General features: G+C 39.8%; 2 protein-coding genes across 6 annotated transcripts in view; one reads left to right on the top strand and one right to left on the bottom strand.

Annotated features, from left to right (window-relative positions):
* Positions 1-613, bottom strand: part of LOC122217766 — a 79,677-nt gene extending 79,064 nt beyond the window's left edge. For all 5 annotated transcript variants that reach the window (XM_042935233.1, XM_042935236.1, XM_042935234.1 and 2 more), the window contains exon 1: positions 111-613. In XM_042935233.1, coding sequence (XP_042791167.1) covers positions 111-566 — 456 coding nt within the window. In that variant the 5' untranslated portion in view covers positions 567-613. The remainder of the gene's footprint in view (positions 1-110) is intronic.
* NPY2R (neuropeptide Y receptor Y2) lies at positions 290-8,596 on the top strand. The gene is made up of 2 exons (XM_042935230.1): positions 290-404; positions 5,461-8,596. Exon 2 carries the CDS (start codon positions 5,470-5,472, stop codon positions 6,616-6,618), a length of 1,149 nt encoding a protein of 382 aa, XP_042791164.1. The 5' UTR covers positions 290-404; positions 5,461-5,469; the 3' UTR covers positions 6,619-8,596.
* The last annotated feature ends 5,840 nt before the right edge of the window (positions 8,597-14,436 follow it).

Here is a 14,436-nt window from a genome sequence, read left to right as displayed (position 1 = left end):
CCCGCCCTTCTGTACCTGTTGTTGTCGTTGTTGTTGTTGTTTCTCCCAGGGAAGGGCTGCCTCTCCCCGCACCCACGTGCCCCCGCCCCCCACCAGCCTCGCATCCTCACCAGCGCAGCCGACTGCTCTGTGCCGCGCAGCGCGGTGCCCCAGCGCGCTTGGCCCCGGAGGTCGGCGGTAGAGCGGAGCAGCGCCAGCTCGCAGCGGCTCGACTGCCCGGCGGACGCCGCGCTCCGCCGCGCTTCCGCGCGCCGCTGGCGGTCCTGCACCATCGGAACGGACGGAACTGGGCTTGCGTCTGGGGACCTTCCAGTGCCGTCTTCAGCTCTGAGGGCTAGATAATCGTTGCACGGACGGGCCGTACACGTCTTGCTTCCACGTCTCAGCAGAAACGCCAAGACCGGGTAAGTAAGTAAGTCGTAACTCGGATTCACACTGGCGAACGAGAATACCCCCAAAGAGCTCTGGTCCTGAGAAGAGGGTATGGGGGAGGTCCTCATGAGTGTGGGGACTTTTTTTCTCTCATTTAGGCTGAAGGTGGGGGTTGGGGTGATAGCCATCCCCATTTTCTACTTTCGCTAGAATTTTCCCTTTCTGCTGAAGGTTCTTCACTATTTCCTTGACCCTTCTTAGAGAGAAGTTATCATCTTTCCAGAGCAGCAAGTTGTTACTGTTTCTCTTAAAAAAAAAAAAAAAAAAAAATCAAACACCTGTCTAAAGCAGGAGGTCATCTTGAATTCTCCAAAGCTGTTCAAGAATGAATACATTTATTTAAGCACTCACTGGTTTTGCACCAGAAGGGCTCACCCACTGGGTAGGAGCATATGGTGCACAGGGAGGAGGCAAAAGTAAAAGCTTTAAGACGTTTTGCAATAGGGGCATGTCATTTACACGCAATCACATGAAATAGACCATGCTATTTGCAAGGAAAGGCCAGAAGTTCAAACATAGGGAAAGTGATTTATTACCAGACTCTTCAGTGAATGTTTTCAACTTTATGCTTGTGAACCAAACAGCCTTGTCTTATATGCAGCATTCTTGGAGTCCACTCCCCTCCCCCAGGACTAACCAGTATAGAGTCTGTAGCATGATTTCTGGGATTTTTCCCCGGGACAAATGCCTGGAAGGTGTTGTGATTGATCAGATGTTAAGTTTTACTAAAGCCAATCTGTGGCAATTAAGGTACTGTAGAAAAAAAAAAAAAAAAAAAAAGCCCCACAAATTTAAACATGCAGTGAAAGTATAAACTGGTTTGTCACTCAGGTGATTTGAAGTTCTTTATCTCTGGAAGAAAAAAAAAAAAAAGAAACTTGAAGTCATTTTCCTATTCTACAAACAGGAAAATATTTCTGTAACAGAATCTCTAAAGATTCACTTGTTCAAGAAAACTGCACCATTCACAGTTCTTAAAAGACCCGACTGATGTGAATGCTTCATATTGTCTTGTTTCAAAGAAAGGGTTTTTCCCTCACCTACTTATCTTTTAATGTTTGTGCTTTTGAGTTTAAATCAGTCAGCTCCCTCTGTGTATCTCTTTTCCTCTTCCACTTTTCCAGAAGCCTAAACATGAAATGATGCATTCTCTGGGCAATGCTCTGCCCTGGCTGAGGGCCAGCAGTGTGCTTGAGAACTGTGATTAGTATCCATACGCTAATTGCCTGTAGATCAATAACCATTCCTGCAGAGAAGTTTTAAATAAAGGGGCTTTGAAATGAAGAAAATGGAACTGAACAGGAAAAGCAAAACAAGTTAATAAACAAACTCATATCCTTCTATCTCAGGCTTACTCTCAATTTAGCTTGTGGCAAACCTCAAACTCAGACCTCATGGAGTCTTGTTAATCCTGTTAATGACTTGTCAGCATTGATTAATTGTACTCTGTAAAGTCTCTTTTAGTTTAAGGGAGAAGGTGTAGCCTATTAAATATACACTCCAAGATGTAGATAATTAGTTGCACTTTTCCCCCTAATTTCTAAAGAATGGAGGCAAATACAAAAGAGAGTCAAGGCTCCTTGGAACATGCTATTTGAAATTTATGCAGACAGAACTAGAAAATATCAGTAAAGCAAAATATGACTATATGGAATTCTCTCTCTCTCTGCAGTAAGGCTCCTTGAAAGGGGTGTGTGTGTGTGTGTGTGTGTGTGTGTGTGTGTGGTAGGCCCCTCAGATAGAAAGTTTCCTTATGGTCTATACTGACTGGCAGTTTTTAATGCTCTAATCAGGGATTGATTTAAGAGGGATCTTGGAACAATTTTCTTGCAGGGGTGGTTACCTAAGAACAAGAAAATAAGCTCAAGGATGTCATATCAGAACAAGGAATTATGCTTTCCTGTAGCTTCTTATTTGTTTTGCCAAATTACTGGGTGCTGTTAACATGTTAGCGTGCTAAGGATTACACAATGGATGGAAAAGATCCAGTTTCTGTCCTTAAAGAGATTGCTGTGGTGGGGGAATGATTGCATTGGGGCTTGTGCTTCTTGTAGTATTAGAAGTCAGCACAGATTGTTGGGTAACCGAGAGGCTTCCCAGGTCAGAACGGGAAAGCAGAGAGGCATGAGAAAAGCTGATGTATTGAAGGAATCCGAAGTAGTTTAGTATGACAGAAGCATAAGATACCTATTGGCGTGTCAGGAGAGATGAAGCCAGAGGGCAGATAGGCAGGAATGGGTTCAAGAAGAGCTTTGAATGTCATATAATGGAGTTGGATTATCTTCTGTAGGCTGGTGCAGAACCATTAGTGGGAGAGCAAATTAATGAAATCATGTATGCCTGGTATCAGCAGATCATGCAGAACAGAACCTATTCAGGAATGTGAGGGAGGGAAAATTAAATGCGGAGAATTGATTACACAAGTGATGGAAGCCAAACAGAGGATATTGAAGCCACTCAAGGATTAGCAAGAACACAGTCATTAGTGCCTCCAGCCAGACAGACACAGGGAGTAGGTGGTGTGACCAAAGCCCAGGGACCAGGGCCATGCACTGGAAATAGAATCACTAGGATGGCACAGAGCCCAGTGTGGGGCTCGAACTCACGAACTGTGATATCATGACCTGAGCTGAAACTGAGTCTGATGCTTAACTGACTGAGCCACCCAGGTGCCCCTTAGACTGATTTTATACACCTTTCTCACGGGTCCTCATCATTCCTACCACCTTGGCTTTGTCCTTGATTTCTTACCAAAATTACTCTAATAGTCTTGTGACTTATGTCACTTCCTCTTCTCATTCATTCATTCATTCATTCACTTAGCAATAATAATTGAGCATGTGCAAAATGCCAGGCATGGCTTCACCCTCGTGATGCTTATACTTATTATAACATGCATTTAGTAAGCATTTAAAAACCTATGCCAGGAACCAGGATTTGTGCAGGGAGAGGGGAGGAATAACAACGGGGTAGTGCCTCCACTCTCAGGCTCTTGCCTTTTACTAGAAAGAGCCTACTCTGACATTAAAATGGTCTTTCTGAAATTCGAATGTGATCATATCATTTCCCCCATGTCTCCAGATTGCTGAAAACAATATCATATGTTGGTTTCTAATGTGAAATTCTTTTTTCAAGTTTGTAAAAACATCCAGAGCCCAACATCTTAGTAATTTTTGAATGTATTCACAATGACAAAAGGCTGCTGTCATTAATTCTGAACCTCTTTTAAATAAATTTGGTTTTTATTAATCATAATAGCATCTACCTACGTTGGTAGGTGAGTCATATTTATTCAGCCCACAGACAGTGCCTAGTTGGGCCCTCAGCTCCATTCCTTACCCTTCCTCTAGAGGGCTGACTCCTGCAGACTAGATTTTCAGGCTCCCAAGTCACCGGGCACTTGGCTGAGTTTGGTCATAGGAGGCATTGGCAGGTAATTAGAGGGCAGAGGAATGGAAAATCCCCTGTATTCTTCTCCTTCCCTTTCTCTTCTGGGCAGTGCCTCAGTAGCCTCTCTCTGGATCTCATTCCCACAGGACTAGTCCATAGTGATTCTATTTCCAGTGGATAGCCCTAGTCACTAGGTACTCTGCATTTAATTTTCCCTCCCTTACATTCTTGAATAGGTTCTGTTTTGCACGATCTGTGGATACCATGCATACATGATTTCATTAATCTGTTTGGGATTCTCTCTCTCCCCAACCATTTCTTTCTGCCCCTCCCCTGCTTGCACTCTCTTTCTCTCTCAAAATAAATAGATAAACTTAAAAAAAAAGTCAGTCTGAGGGTTCTCTTAAATGTGGAGACTAGGGGTGCCTGGGTGGCTCATTCGGTTAAGCGTCCGACTTCAGCTCAGGTCACGATCTCACGGTCCGTGAGTTCGAGCCCCGCATCAGGCTCTGGGCTGATGGCTCAGAGCCTGGAGTATGCTTCCGATTCTGTGTCTCCCTCTCTCTCTGCCCCTCCCCCGTTCATGCTCTGTCTCTCTCTGTCTCAAAAATAAATAAACGTTAAAAAAAAAATTAAAAAAAAATGTGGAGACTAAATGAGTTGACAAAGTCTAGAATGGTTACCTGCTTTTTAACCTTCCCCACGGTGTAATCAATGGGGATAACATTGACTGAAGTAGGGCATGCAGAAAGAAAAGTCTTGAGGGCGTGTGATTGGAGAAGAAAAGCGTCAAAACTTTTATATTTAGAGGTTAGAGAGAGAGATGCTTCAGATTTGGACATATTTTTTTTTCATGTAGATCCCGTGTGGGATTCTGCTGTGTGTCAGTAGGAAGTTTATTTCAGATCTTCAAAAAAAGCAACCGTTTTACACAGGCTACCTAGTTTTAACACTAACCCAAACACTAGAAAAAATGGCTATAAAATGAATATGCTCAGTTTATATTTATGTGTTCTATGTTATACTTCCAAAGTCCAGGCCCCACTCAAAGGGCTTTAATATTTTTCTCTTTTCTGTGAAATTTGTTGCTATATTTATAAATTTGAAGCAGTTAAGATATTGAGGGTAATTTTCTTTGTCTACCTTAAAATAAATTTGAAGAGTTAATAGAAGTTATAAAATTAATCGGTAAAGTTTGTAACATTTATCCCACTCAAAATAGATTGACTCAATTTGGTAGCATTCACACTGGATTTATGTCTACACTATAGGTATTACACTTTACTGTTGTAATATACATTTCAGGGACCTGGTTTAATTCATCCATATTTGTGAATAAACTATTATAATGGTCCTGCTTTATTAAAATGTTACACTGTGCACGGTTACAGGGATCAGGGGACATGTATTTTGAGCTGTAACCAAAATGAAACCAATCCATTTGTGATATTCCTTTGCGTCACCCTTGTGTTTTCCTTGCTCCATGTTATTTCTTCTCCTTCCCCTCTTCCTCCTCCTCCCCCTCTTCCCCTTCCCCCTCCCCCGCCCCCTCCCCCTCCTCCTCCTTCTTCTTCTTCTTCTTCTTCTTCTTCTTCTTCTTCTTCTTCTTCTTCTTCAAATTGTATATTCTTGTGCTAGGTGCTGAAAATGGGCCCAGTAGGTGCAGAGGCTGATGAGAACCAGACAGTGGAAGAAATGAAGGTGGAGAAGTACCATCCACGGCAAACCACTCCTAGAGGTGAGCTGGCCCCTGACCCTGAGCCAGAGCTTCTAGACAGCACCATGCTGATTGAGGTGCAGATTATCCTCATATTAGCTTATTGCTCTATCATCTTGCTCGGGGTAATTGGAAACTCTCTGGTGATTCACGTGGTGATCAAATTCAAGAGCATGCGCACAGTAACCAACTTTTTCATTGCCAATCTGGCTGTGGCAGATCTTCTGGTGAACACCCTGTGCTTGCCATTCACTCTTACTTACACCTTAATGGGGGAGTGGAAAATGGGTCCTGTCCTGTGCCACCTGGTACCCTATGCCCAGGGCCTGGCAGTGCAAGTGTCCACGATCACCTTGACGGTAATTGCCCTGGACCGGCATCGTTGCATTGTCTACCACCTGGAAAGCAAGATCTCCAAGAGAATCAGCTTCCTGATTATTGGCCTGGCCTGGGGCATCAGTGCCTTGCTTGCAAGCCCCCTGGCCATCTTCCGCGAGTACTCGCTGATTGAGATTATTCCCGACTTTGAGATTGTGGTCTGCACTGAGAAGTGGCCTGGTGAGGAGAAGAACATCTATGGCACCATCTACAGTCTTTCTTCCTTGTTGATCCTATACGTTTTGCCTCTGGGCATCATATCTTTTTCCTACACTCGTATCTGGAGTAAACTTAAGAACCATGTCAGCCCTGGAGCTGCTAATGATCACTACCATCAGCGAAGGCAAAAAACGACCAAAATGCTGGTGTGTGTGGTAGTGGTGTTTGCAGTCAGCTGGTTGCCTCTCCATGCCTTCCAACTTGCTGTTGACATTGACAACCAAGTCCTAGACCTGAAGGAGTACAAACTCATCTTCACCGTGTTCCACATTATCGCCATGTGCTCCACCTTTGCCAACCCCTTTCTCTATGGCTGGATGAACAGCAACTATAGAAAGGCTTTCCTAGCAGCCTTCCGCTGTGAGCAGAGGTTGGATGCCATTCACTCTGAGGTGTCTGTGACGTTCAAGACTAAAAAGAACCTGGAGGTAAAAAAGAACAATGGTCCCAATGACTCTTTCACAGAGGCTACCAACGTGTAAGTAAGCTCTGGTGTGAAAATATGTAGATGAATTCCGACCAGAGCTATAGATCGGTTGAGAAGGGCTCCCAGGTGCATCCTGATTTCCCATTTTAAGGCAGGAGAAGAGGATCCGAGTGGAAGCAATTGCAGTGTGATCTGTGGAAAGAAACCTGGTTGTCAGAGCCTCCGTGAAAATACTCCTATTCAAAGATAGGGCAGTGAACAGTTTGCTTATAGTTGCTTGGATGCTAGGTCAAATTATGAGTAAAAGCAGAAGAATGCTTTTGACTATTTCTCAGAGTGAAGGAAACCTGAACAAGGAATCAACATGACATCAGCATTGCTAGAAGTGGTTGGCTGAATAAATTGCCTTTCAAATCATATTAGGGCATGGACTGGGGGTGATGTGCTGCTCACTGCCCCCTCATCTGATGAAAAGACTACCCAACACCAATTTCCCTAGGGAGCTGCAGGCTCTTTTGTATTGTTTTTTTGTTGTTGTTTTTGTTTTTTTTTAAATTATTCCTCCTATGGACCAGTCCTTCAGGGAACGTTACCAGCTATTTGAATGACTTCCAGGTGATAAACTGAAATTTGCTGTATAATTAGTATTTTGGCGAGTGATGAGGGAAATCTTTACCACTGAGTTCACCAGGTGTTCTTAAAACCAAATACACATTTAGTGAAAAGTTTCTGCAACTCAAAGTTGAAAGCTGAAATTCTCAGTTTTAGAAATGTAACCCATCATTTAGCTTCTCATTTCAAGTTGTTGCTGCTTTGTAAATACTATTTATGTGACAACAAATGAACATACAGCTCAATACTTTTAACCATTGCTAACTGTTATAACTTTCTGAACACGTATTATTCCTATGTTGGAGTTGAATTTGTCTTCACTAAAATTGGTTCAGATTAAAAAATAATTTTTGTAGCATTTTGCCACATTTTGTGGTTATTGGTAAAGTTTTTGCACAGATACATAGCTCTATTGTGTTGACAGAACACTGTAGTGTTATTTTTTGAAATTCATCTTCCATGGACGTGGAATTCATTTTCCATGCTTCATGATTAATAAAAAAATATAATTTCATCAAAATGGAACCCATCTGGTAAGAAATATTAAAAACACTGCATGCATTCCACTTTGCAAATGTTCTATTTGGACCAGTTTCAACATAAATTATCCTCTTCTCAAAATAATTAGCTATGTATTTTTGGATAACTCATGAATATATACATAATAAAATTTTACCTATAAATAGTGGAGTGTAGACGCTATAGTACTCTTCATTGAATGATTTTGTGAATACTATTTTTATTTCAATAGTACCCAGTCAAAGATGCTTAAAACCCTAGTATGTTTATGAAAACACACTGAGATGTGAAAATAGTTGTACTTCTTTGGATTCTGTTAAAGAAGTTTCATTGCAATCATATTTTTGTCAGTATGACTGGATTTGGGAATAGATTTCTTAAAGTTTAAAAAAACTTCAGCATGAATATTACGTTTAGGTACAAACATGAGCTTCATGAACGGAGAGAGTTCAACTTTACGGATATATTTAAAAGTCATACTGTGGCTCTTGTTGAATTATTTCCGATGTAGAAGTAAAGATCTTGAAGTGGGCTGTACCTCTGGAATACTGAAAGAGAATGAAAACAGCGGAAGACTAATTAAGAAGCAAACAAAAAATAATATATATATATGTAATGTACCATGTAACGGACAAATTCGTTTTTTTTTGTGGGACTCTACATAACTGTTCAAGAAAAAACTTTTTGTCCTGTAAAAAGCAGTTAGTTTGCTGAAGATGCTAATAGATAATCGTGGTTACAATGTTTTGTTTTGTTTTCCCTCTTGGAGAATTCTTACCCTGTAAGGAATGCGTATGCCACTGTATTACCGGTTGTAGTAGTAAATTATCAGAATCATTTAATGATCCAGTTAATACTTGTGATGTAATTGATCTTTTTATGTTGTGATTTTATCTGTCGAAATAAAAGACATTGGGAAATTAGAGAAATTGCGTCATATTTTATATCGAAGTTTCTGTCCAAAGCGAAATCGTAAGCCTCTGACACAACCAAAAGAAGGAAAATAATGGTGGCTTCTAGGCAGTTTAGCTTTCCTTCTTTCCTGTACCTGAACGTGAGTGAATGGATTCACTCCTGTGGCTGCAGTTATAGTCCGTATTTTGACAATGTTTGAATCTTTAAGACCAGACCTTTCTCCTAAACTAACTTCAAACCTGTATCCCTATCAGCTGACTTGACACATCTACATGGGTATCTCATCAGCAAATTAAATCCAACATGTCTACAACAGAACCTGCCATTTTGATCCACACCCCACCTCACCTCCACTTTGTTTTTCTGTATTTCTGTCCTAATCATGACACTGCTACTCACCTAGTTCCCCAAGGTCTTATACTTTGGGGTCACCCTTGACTCTTGGGTCTCTTTAGTACACATGTCCAAACAATTCCCACATTTTGTTCTAATTTCTAGATGTTCCTTGAATCAATTCATTTTTCTTCATCCCTATGCTCCCCACCATAGTACAAGTTGTGATTATCTTCTCAGACCTGTATTATCTCTCCTCTGGTTTAATGTTGCAGCTTCCTAATTGGTCTCTATATCCAGTCATCTTCCTATCAAATCCAACTTTTACCCACTAGCCAGCGTGATTTTTCAGAACCTGAAATTTTATCACATCACTTTCCTGATAAAAACTCTTCAATGTCTCCTCATCATAGTTATGATAAAGTCAAAATCTTTTTATGACTTGGAAGGCTATTTAGTACCTGACTCTACCTCTATGTTTTATCCCTTGCAAATTCTGTTTCTCTAATCTTTGCTGCTAGATTTTAAGCATATGAGGGCAGGGGACAGGGACTGGTTTAATCATTGTGGTATCACAGGTACTTGCAGCTTCTGGCATCAAGTCTGTGATCAATAAAAGGAAACTAAGCCAATGAGTCAAGGAAATACTAAAGCCAAGATTTGGAGAAAGATTTTTAAGATTGTAAACCATAAACTTTTCCCAGTTTTATTATACAACTTGCAGGAAAGTAGAGTTTTAGCCATACAGGAGTCAAGTAAAGATGTATATTTGTTCAGGATTAAGTTTTTTTTGAAGACCATTAAGTATAGACACTTGCATAATTGGAAAGGGCTCTATACATACACATAATTTAGGGTTCACTAAAAATTATCTAGAACATTGCACAAGGGAAGCATGGAAGGGCCAGTAAACTGTACTAGTCATGATTCAGATAGCTAAAGAGAAGCCATGCTAGTATTTAAAGCAAAAAGTCATTTAATACAGGAAATTAAAGTCTTGGAAAATCACTGGAAGAACTGGAGAAGTGAAGGTTAAGAAAAGCTTCCACCGGCATTGAAGAAACCAGGAAGCACATAATTGTATGAAACCACTGCTAATGCCTGCAACAGAGAGTGGATGATACACAGGAAAGAGTTCAGGTTTATTATCATATTGCCTGTTAATATCTATTGATAGATGAATGGACACACACGCACAAACACACACAAACACACAATGGAATATTATTCAGCCATAAAAAATAATGAGATTTTTGCCACTTGTGACAACATGGATGGACCTGGAGGGTATTATTATGTTAAGTGAAATAAGTCAGACAAATAAAGACAAATACCATATGATTTTACTTATATATGGAATCTAGAAAACAAAACAAATGAACAAACAAAAAGCAGGAGCAAACCCATAACTACAGGGAACAAACTGATGGTTCCCAGAAGGGGTGTGGGTAGGGGAATGGACAAAATGGGTGAAGGGGAGTGAAAGGTACAGGCTTCCAGTTATGGAATGAATAAGTCAAGAGGATAAAACGTATAGTATAGGAAATATGGTCAATGGTTTTGTAATAGGACTGCACAATGACAGATAGTAGCTACACTTGTGGAGAGCACAGCATAACATATAGACTTGTCAAATCTCTATGTTTTGAGCCTGAAACTAATGTAATGTGTGTCCACTATATTTCAATTAAAAAAAAATCTTATTGCTTCCGGATAAGCCCACACTCCTGCCCACCCCTGCCATAGAATCAATAATGTCTTTTGCTTCTCTTTTGCATCTCAGAATTCATGTGAGTATCTCTCATTTGTGGACTATAACTCTAGCCTTGCTGTCGGGGATTTGGGGAAAACGTAGTTCTTAGGTTTCTAGCCCCTAAGATATAGGGAGAGCATGGAAGGGAAAATATGGTGCCTAATTGCTATCAGACAATCTGGCAATCTTAAGAATTGCCCAAATGGTGAAATTTCTAGTTTCAGCCTCATCCCAGGTTCTTCAGAGTTACAATGATGCATGTTGACTGTATATTTTCTTTTTTTTTTTTCTGTAATCAAGGCCAGTGTGTTAAAGATTCTCTTTAAAACTTCCCCATTAGTACAGATGGACTGAGGAGGAAAGTATAAGGAAGGACCATTTTCTTCCTGTGGTATGTTGATTGGAATGGAGGAGTAAAGAATTATATCAAGATTTAATGATCTAAAATCCACAGAAGAATATAAATTCTCGATTAACTTCCTGGGATGAGCAAAAGACGTGATGCCTTACAGAGAAAATAATCTTTGACATTTTCAAGTTGATAAAGGGATGAAATATTAATATATATGGCTGCAAAAAAACAATGCATTTACTTTTCCATAGGAAAACAGAGAGCCTAAAGAAACAACACAAGAGTAAAGAATGCAGACATCTTCATGATTATGTTTTATGACATCAAAGGTAGGAATTTTTTTAAACAAAGGGTCACTAAAGATTGACTTGTGAGGATTTGTAAAAGACATCTGTTAGATCATTGACCTTTTTTCTGCAGTGGTCCACTAGTCAGATGTTCACAGACTTCACAAGTTCTGGATATGGGTGAACTTACAGGAAAGATGGAATGTGGGTTAGACAATTCACATGTTATCTGTAACTCCAACTCTTTCTTGTTAGTCCATGAATATGTAACTGAATGGAAGTAAGTGAAAATGACTAACTCTGAATCTACTGTCCTTTATGAATAAATCATTGTCAAAGTTTTTTCTTTAATGTTTATTTAATTTGAAAGAGAGAGAGAAAGAGAGAATGAGCAGGGGAAGGGCAGAGAGAGAGAGAGAGAGAATCCCAAGCAGGCTCCGTGCTGAGTACGATGTGGGGCTTGATCCCACAACCGTGAGATCGTGACCTGGGCTGTAATCAAGAGTCAGATGCTCAACCTACTGAGTCATCCAGATGCCCTATCACTGCCAAGACTTAACACTTTAACAAATTACTTGCCAAACACCACATAGCTTGTCATGATACAGGCGTATGTTATAACATTAAAATTTTAAAATGCTGCATTATCTCTCAAAAAATAAAGGAAAAAAACCCCAAGTGAATAGTTTTTGTCATTATATTCTCAGATGTGAAACAGATAATTAGAGTCATGAGTTTTATACTTAAAAAAAACAGGTCCCAACAGCTACTTTTTTAGTGGATATAATTAGAGAGTACAAGTGGAATTATGAAACTGTAAATATTGTGATGTGCTGCTACTTTTGTGCAAAGCATAGTTGAGCATATATCTTGAACAGTTGTGCTACTGGTACTAATCGTTTGTACTAATAATTCACCATGTCTTACTAAATACACTTTGCCCACCAGCACATTCTTAAAGACAGTTGCATGAATGTGCAATTATGTCATTCTTGCAGAGAATTCATTATTTCTTATCATAGGTTCTGTTACTCCCAAGCCCATGTCCTTCTCATAGCTTCTCTCTCCTATCATCCTCCTCCCTAGTTCCGTTTTCCATTGCCAGAGACTGGCTACAAGAACAGGCAATGCAATGGAAATCCCAGGAGCAGGTAATGAATTCCATAATGCAGGAGAGGCCCACAAGTCAGTCTACATCAGACAAAGCTTAGAACTGAATCTAGGAAGGTCAGAGCAACAGCCAAGTCCAAGGGAGCAGTGTCCATGGAACTAAGTGGCCGCATCTGGGCAGGGATTGGATTGAACCAGAAACAAGGAATGCTGAAAAGAGAGGGAGGCAGGAGCAAAGTAATGGCTGCACCACAGGGTCTGTAATGCTGAGCAAAGCGTCCTGGAGCAAGGTGGAAAATCTTCGACAAGCATCTCCTTACCTGGATTGTGTATACTCGTGAGACCAACACTGACCCTTTTTAATTAAAATCACCTGCAAGCTCTCATCATTCTCTGGAAGGAAACACATTTTAATTTAGTCATTGATTTTTTTTAATAGCTGGAAGTTCATTCATTCAATAAATAATTACATAAGTTTTTTGAGCCTTAACATAGCAAATTCTTGTGATAATTGGTTCCTGCTTTTTACCAGCTAGGGATGAAATGTATGTGAGAGCGTGCTCTAGCAAGTGGTTTGTTGTTGTTGTTGTTGTTGTTGTTGTTGTTGTTTTTGCTGTTTTTCCTGTGGGGAGAGGGAGATATGGAAGGGAAAGTAAGAATGGTGGGGAAAGAGCAGCAACATTTTAAAGAAATGGGGCAGAAGACCGCCAGTTCTGTTTGTCTGCATTGAGTAGATCAAATGGGTACCGACTCACTGGAAGATTCCCTGAATGTCTGCAGCGTTGCTGAGATCTCAACCAGCCCCTGCACTCGGAATAAATCCTCTTTTTTTATATTTTATATTTTAATTAAAATAAAATTTACAGTTCTATGCACAGATTTATGTATATGATTTTATGAGTTTCGACCGGTATATACACATGTGATCACTTACCTCAGTCAAGAAGCAGGCTTTTCATCACTTTATGTCCACTTCCAGTCAGTCTCTGCCCCATCCTCATAGCAACCATTGTGCTGATTTTTGTTGTCATAGATTCGGTTTGTCTCTTCTTCAACTTTATACTCTTGGAGCCATAGAATATGTATTGTTTGGTATGTGGTGCCTTTTACATAATACAATGATTGGGAGATTCATCCATGTTGCTGTGTATATCATTAATTCATTCTTATTTTATTGCTGGGTCACATTCATTTGTGTGAATATACCACAATTTATTTATCCATTCTTTTAATATATGTTTGGATTATTTCAAGTTTTTGGCCTTTATGGCTAAATTTGGTGTAAATATTCTTCCCTAAGTCCTTTTGTAGATCTATATTTTTATATTCCTCAAGAAAATTTAAAAAAATAGATGAATTACTAGGTCATAGCATAGATATATAGTGAACTTATTGAGAAATAGCCAGTGCATTTCCCAAATGGTGACTCTCCCACTTGAAAAGTTTGATAGATCTAGTTGTTCCACACTTTTGTAACACTTGGTGTTGTTAGTGTTTCTGTTTTATTCCGTTGCAGTGGAAATCCTATTGTGCCTTTGACTTGCATTCCTCTGATGACTAATGATGTCGATCACTTCTTGATATGCTTATTCATCATTCATATGTCCTCTGTAGAGAAGTGTCTGTTTATATCAATTGGCCATTACCCATGGGCCAGAAAGATATTGTGTGTTTTCCAAGAAGCTTTAGAGTTTTAGCTTTCACATCTATGATTTGTCTCAATTAATGTTTGTATTTGGGTTTATTTACTTTTCATATATTTATTCAATTCTCCCGACACCTATCATTTGAAAGGCTTTATTTTGCCACAGTGCATTGCCCTGACATCTTTGCTAAAATTTAGTTGACTGTTTAGAACTATTTCTGGCTATTTTATCTGTTTGCTCTATTTGTTTATCCTTATACCTATACCAATATCTTAAAAATATCGTAATTATGTCTGTCAGATTGGTCTTGTTTTGCAATATTAATTTGACTATTCTCAGGTCTTTG

The sequence above is a fragment of the Panthera leo genome, chromosome B1, assembly GCF_018350215.1.
Source record: "Panthera leo isolate Ple1 chromosome B1, P.leo_Ple1_pat1.1, whole genome shotgun sequence".
NCBI lineage: Eukaryota > Metazoa > Chordata > Mammalia > Carnivora > Felidae > Panthera > Panthera leo.
Note: the sequence above shows the minus strand (reverse complement) of the source record. Positions and strands in the feature narration are given on the sequence as shown.

Excerpts from the sequence above, each read along its gene's own strand:
- NPY2R (XM_042935230.1), top strand. The coding sequence starts at position 5,470 with ATGGGCCCAGTAGGTGCAGAGGCTGATGAGAACCAGACAGTGGAAGAA.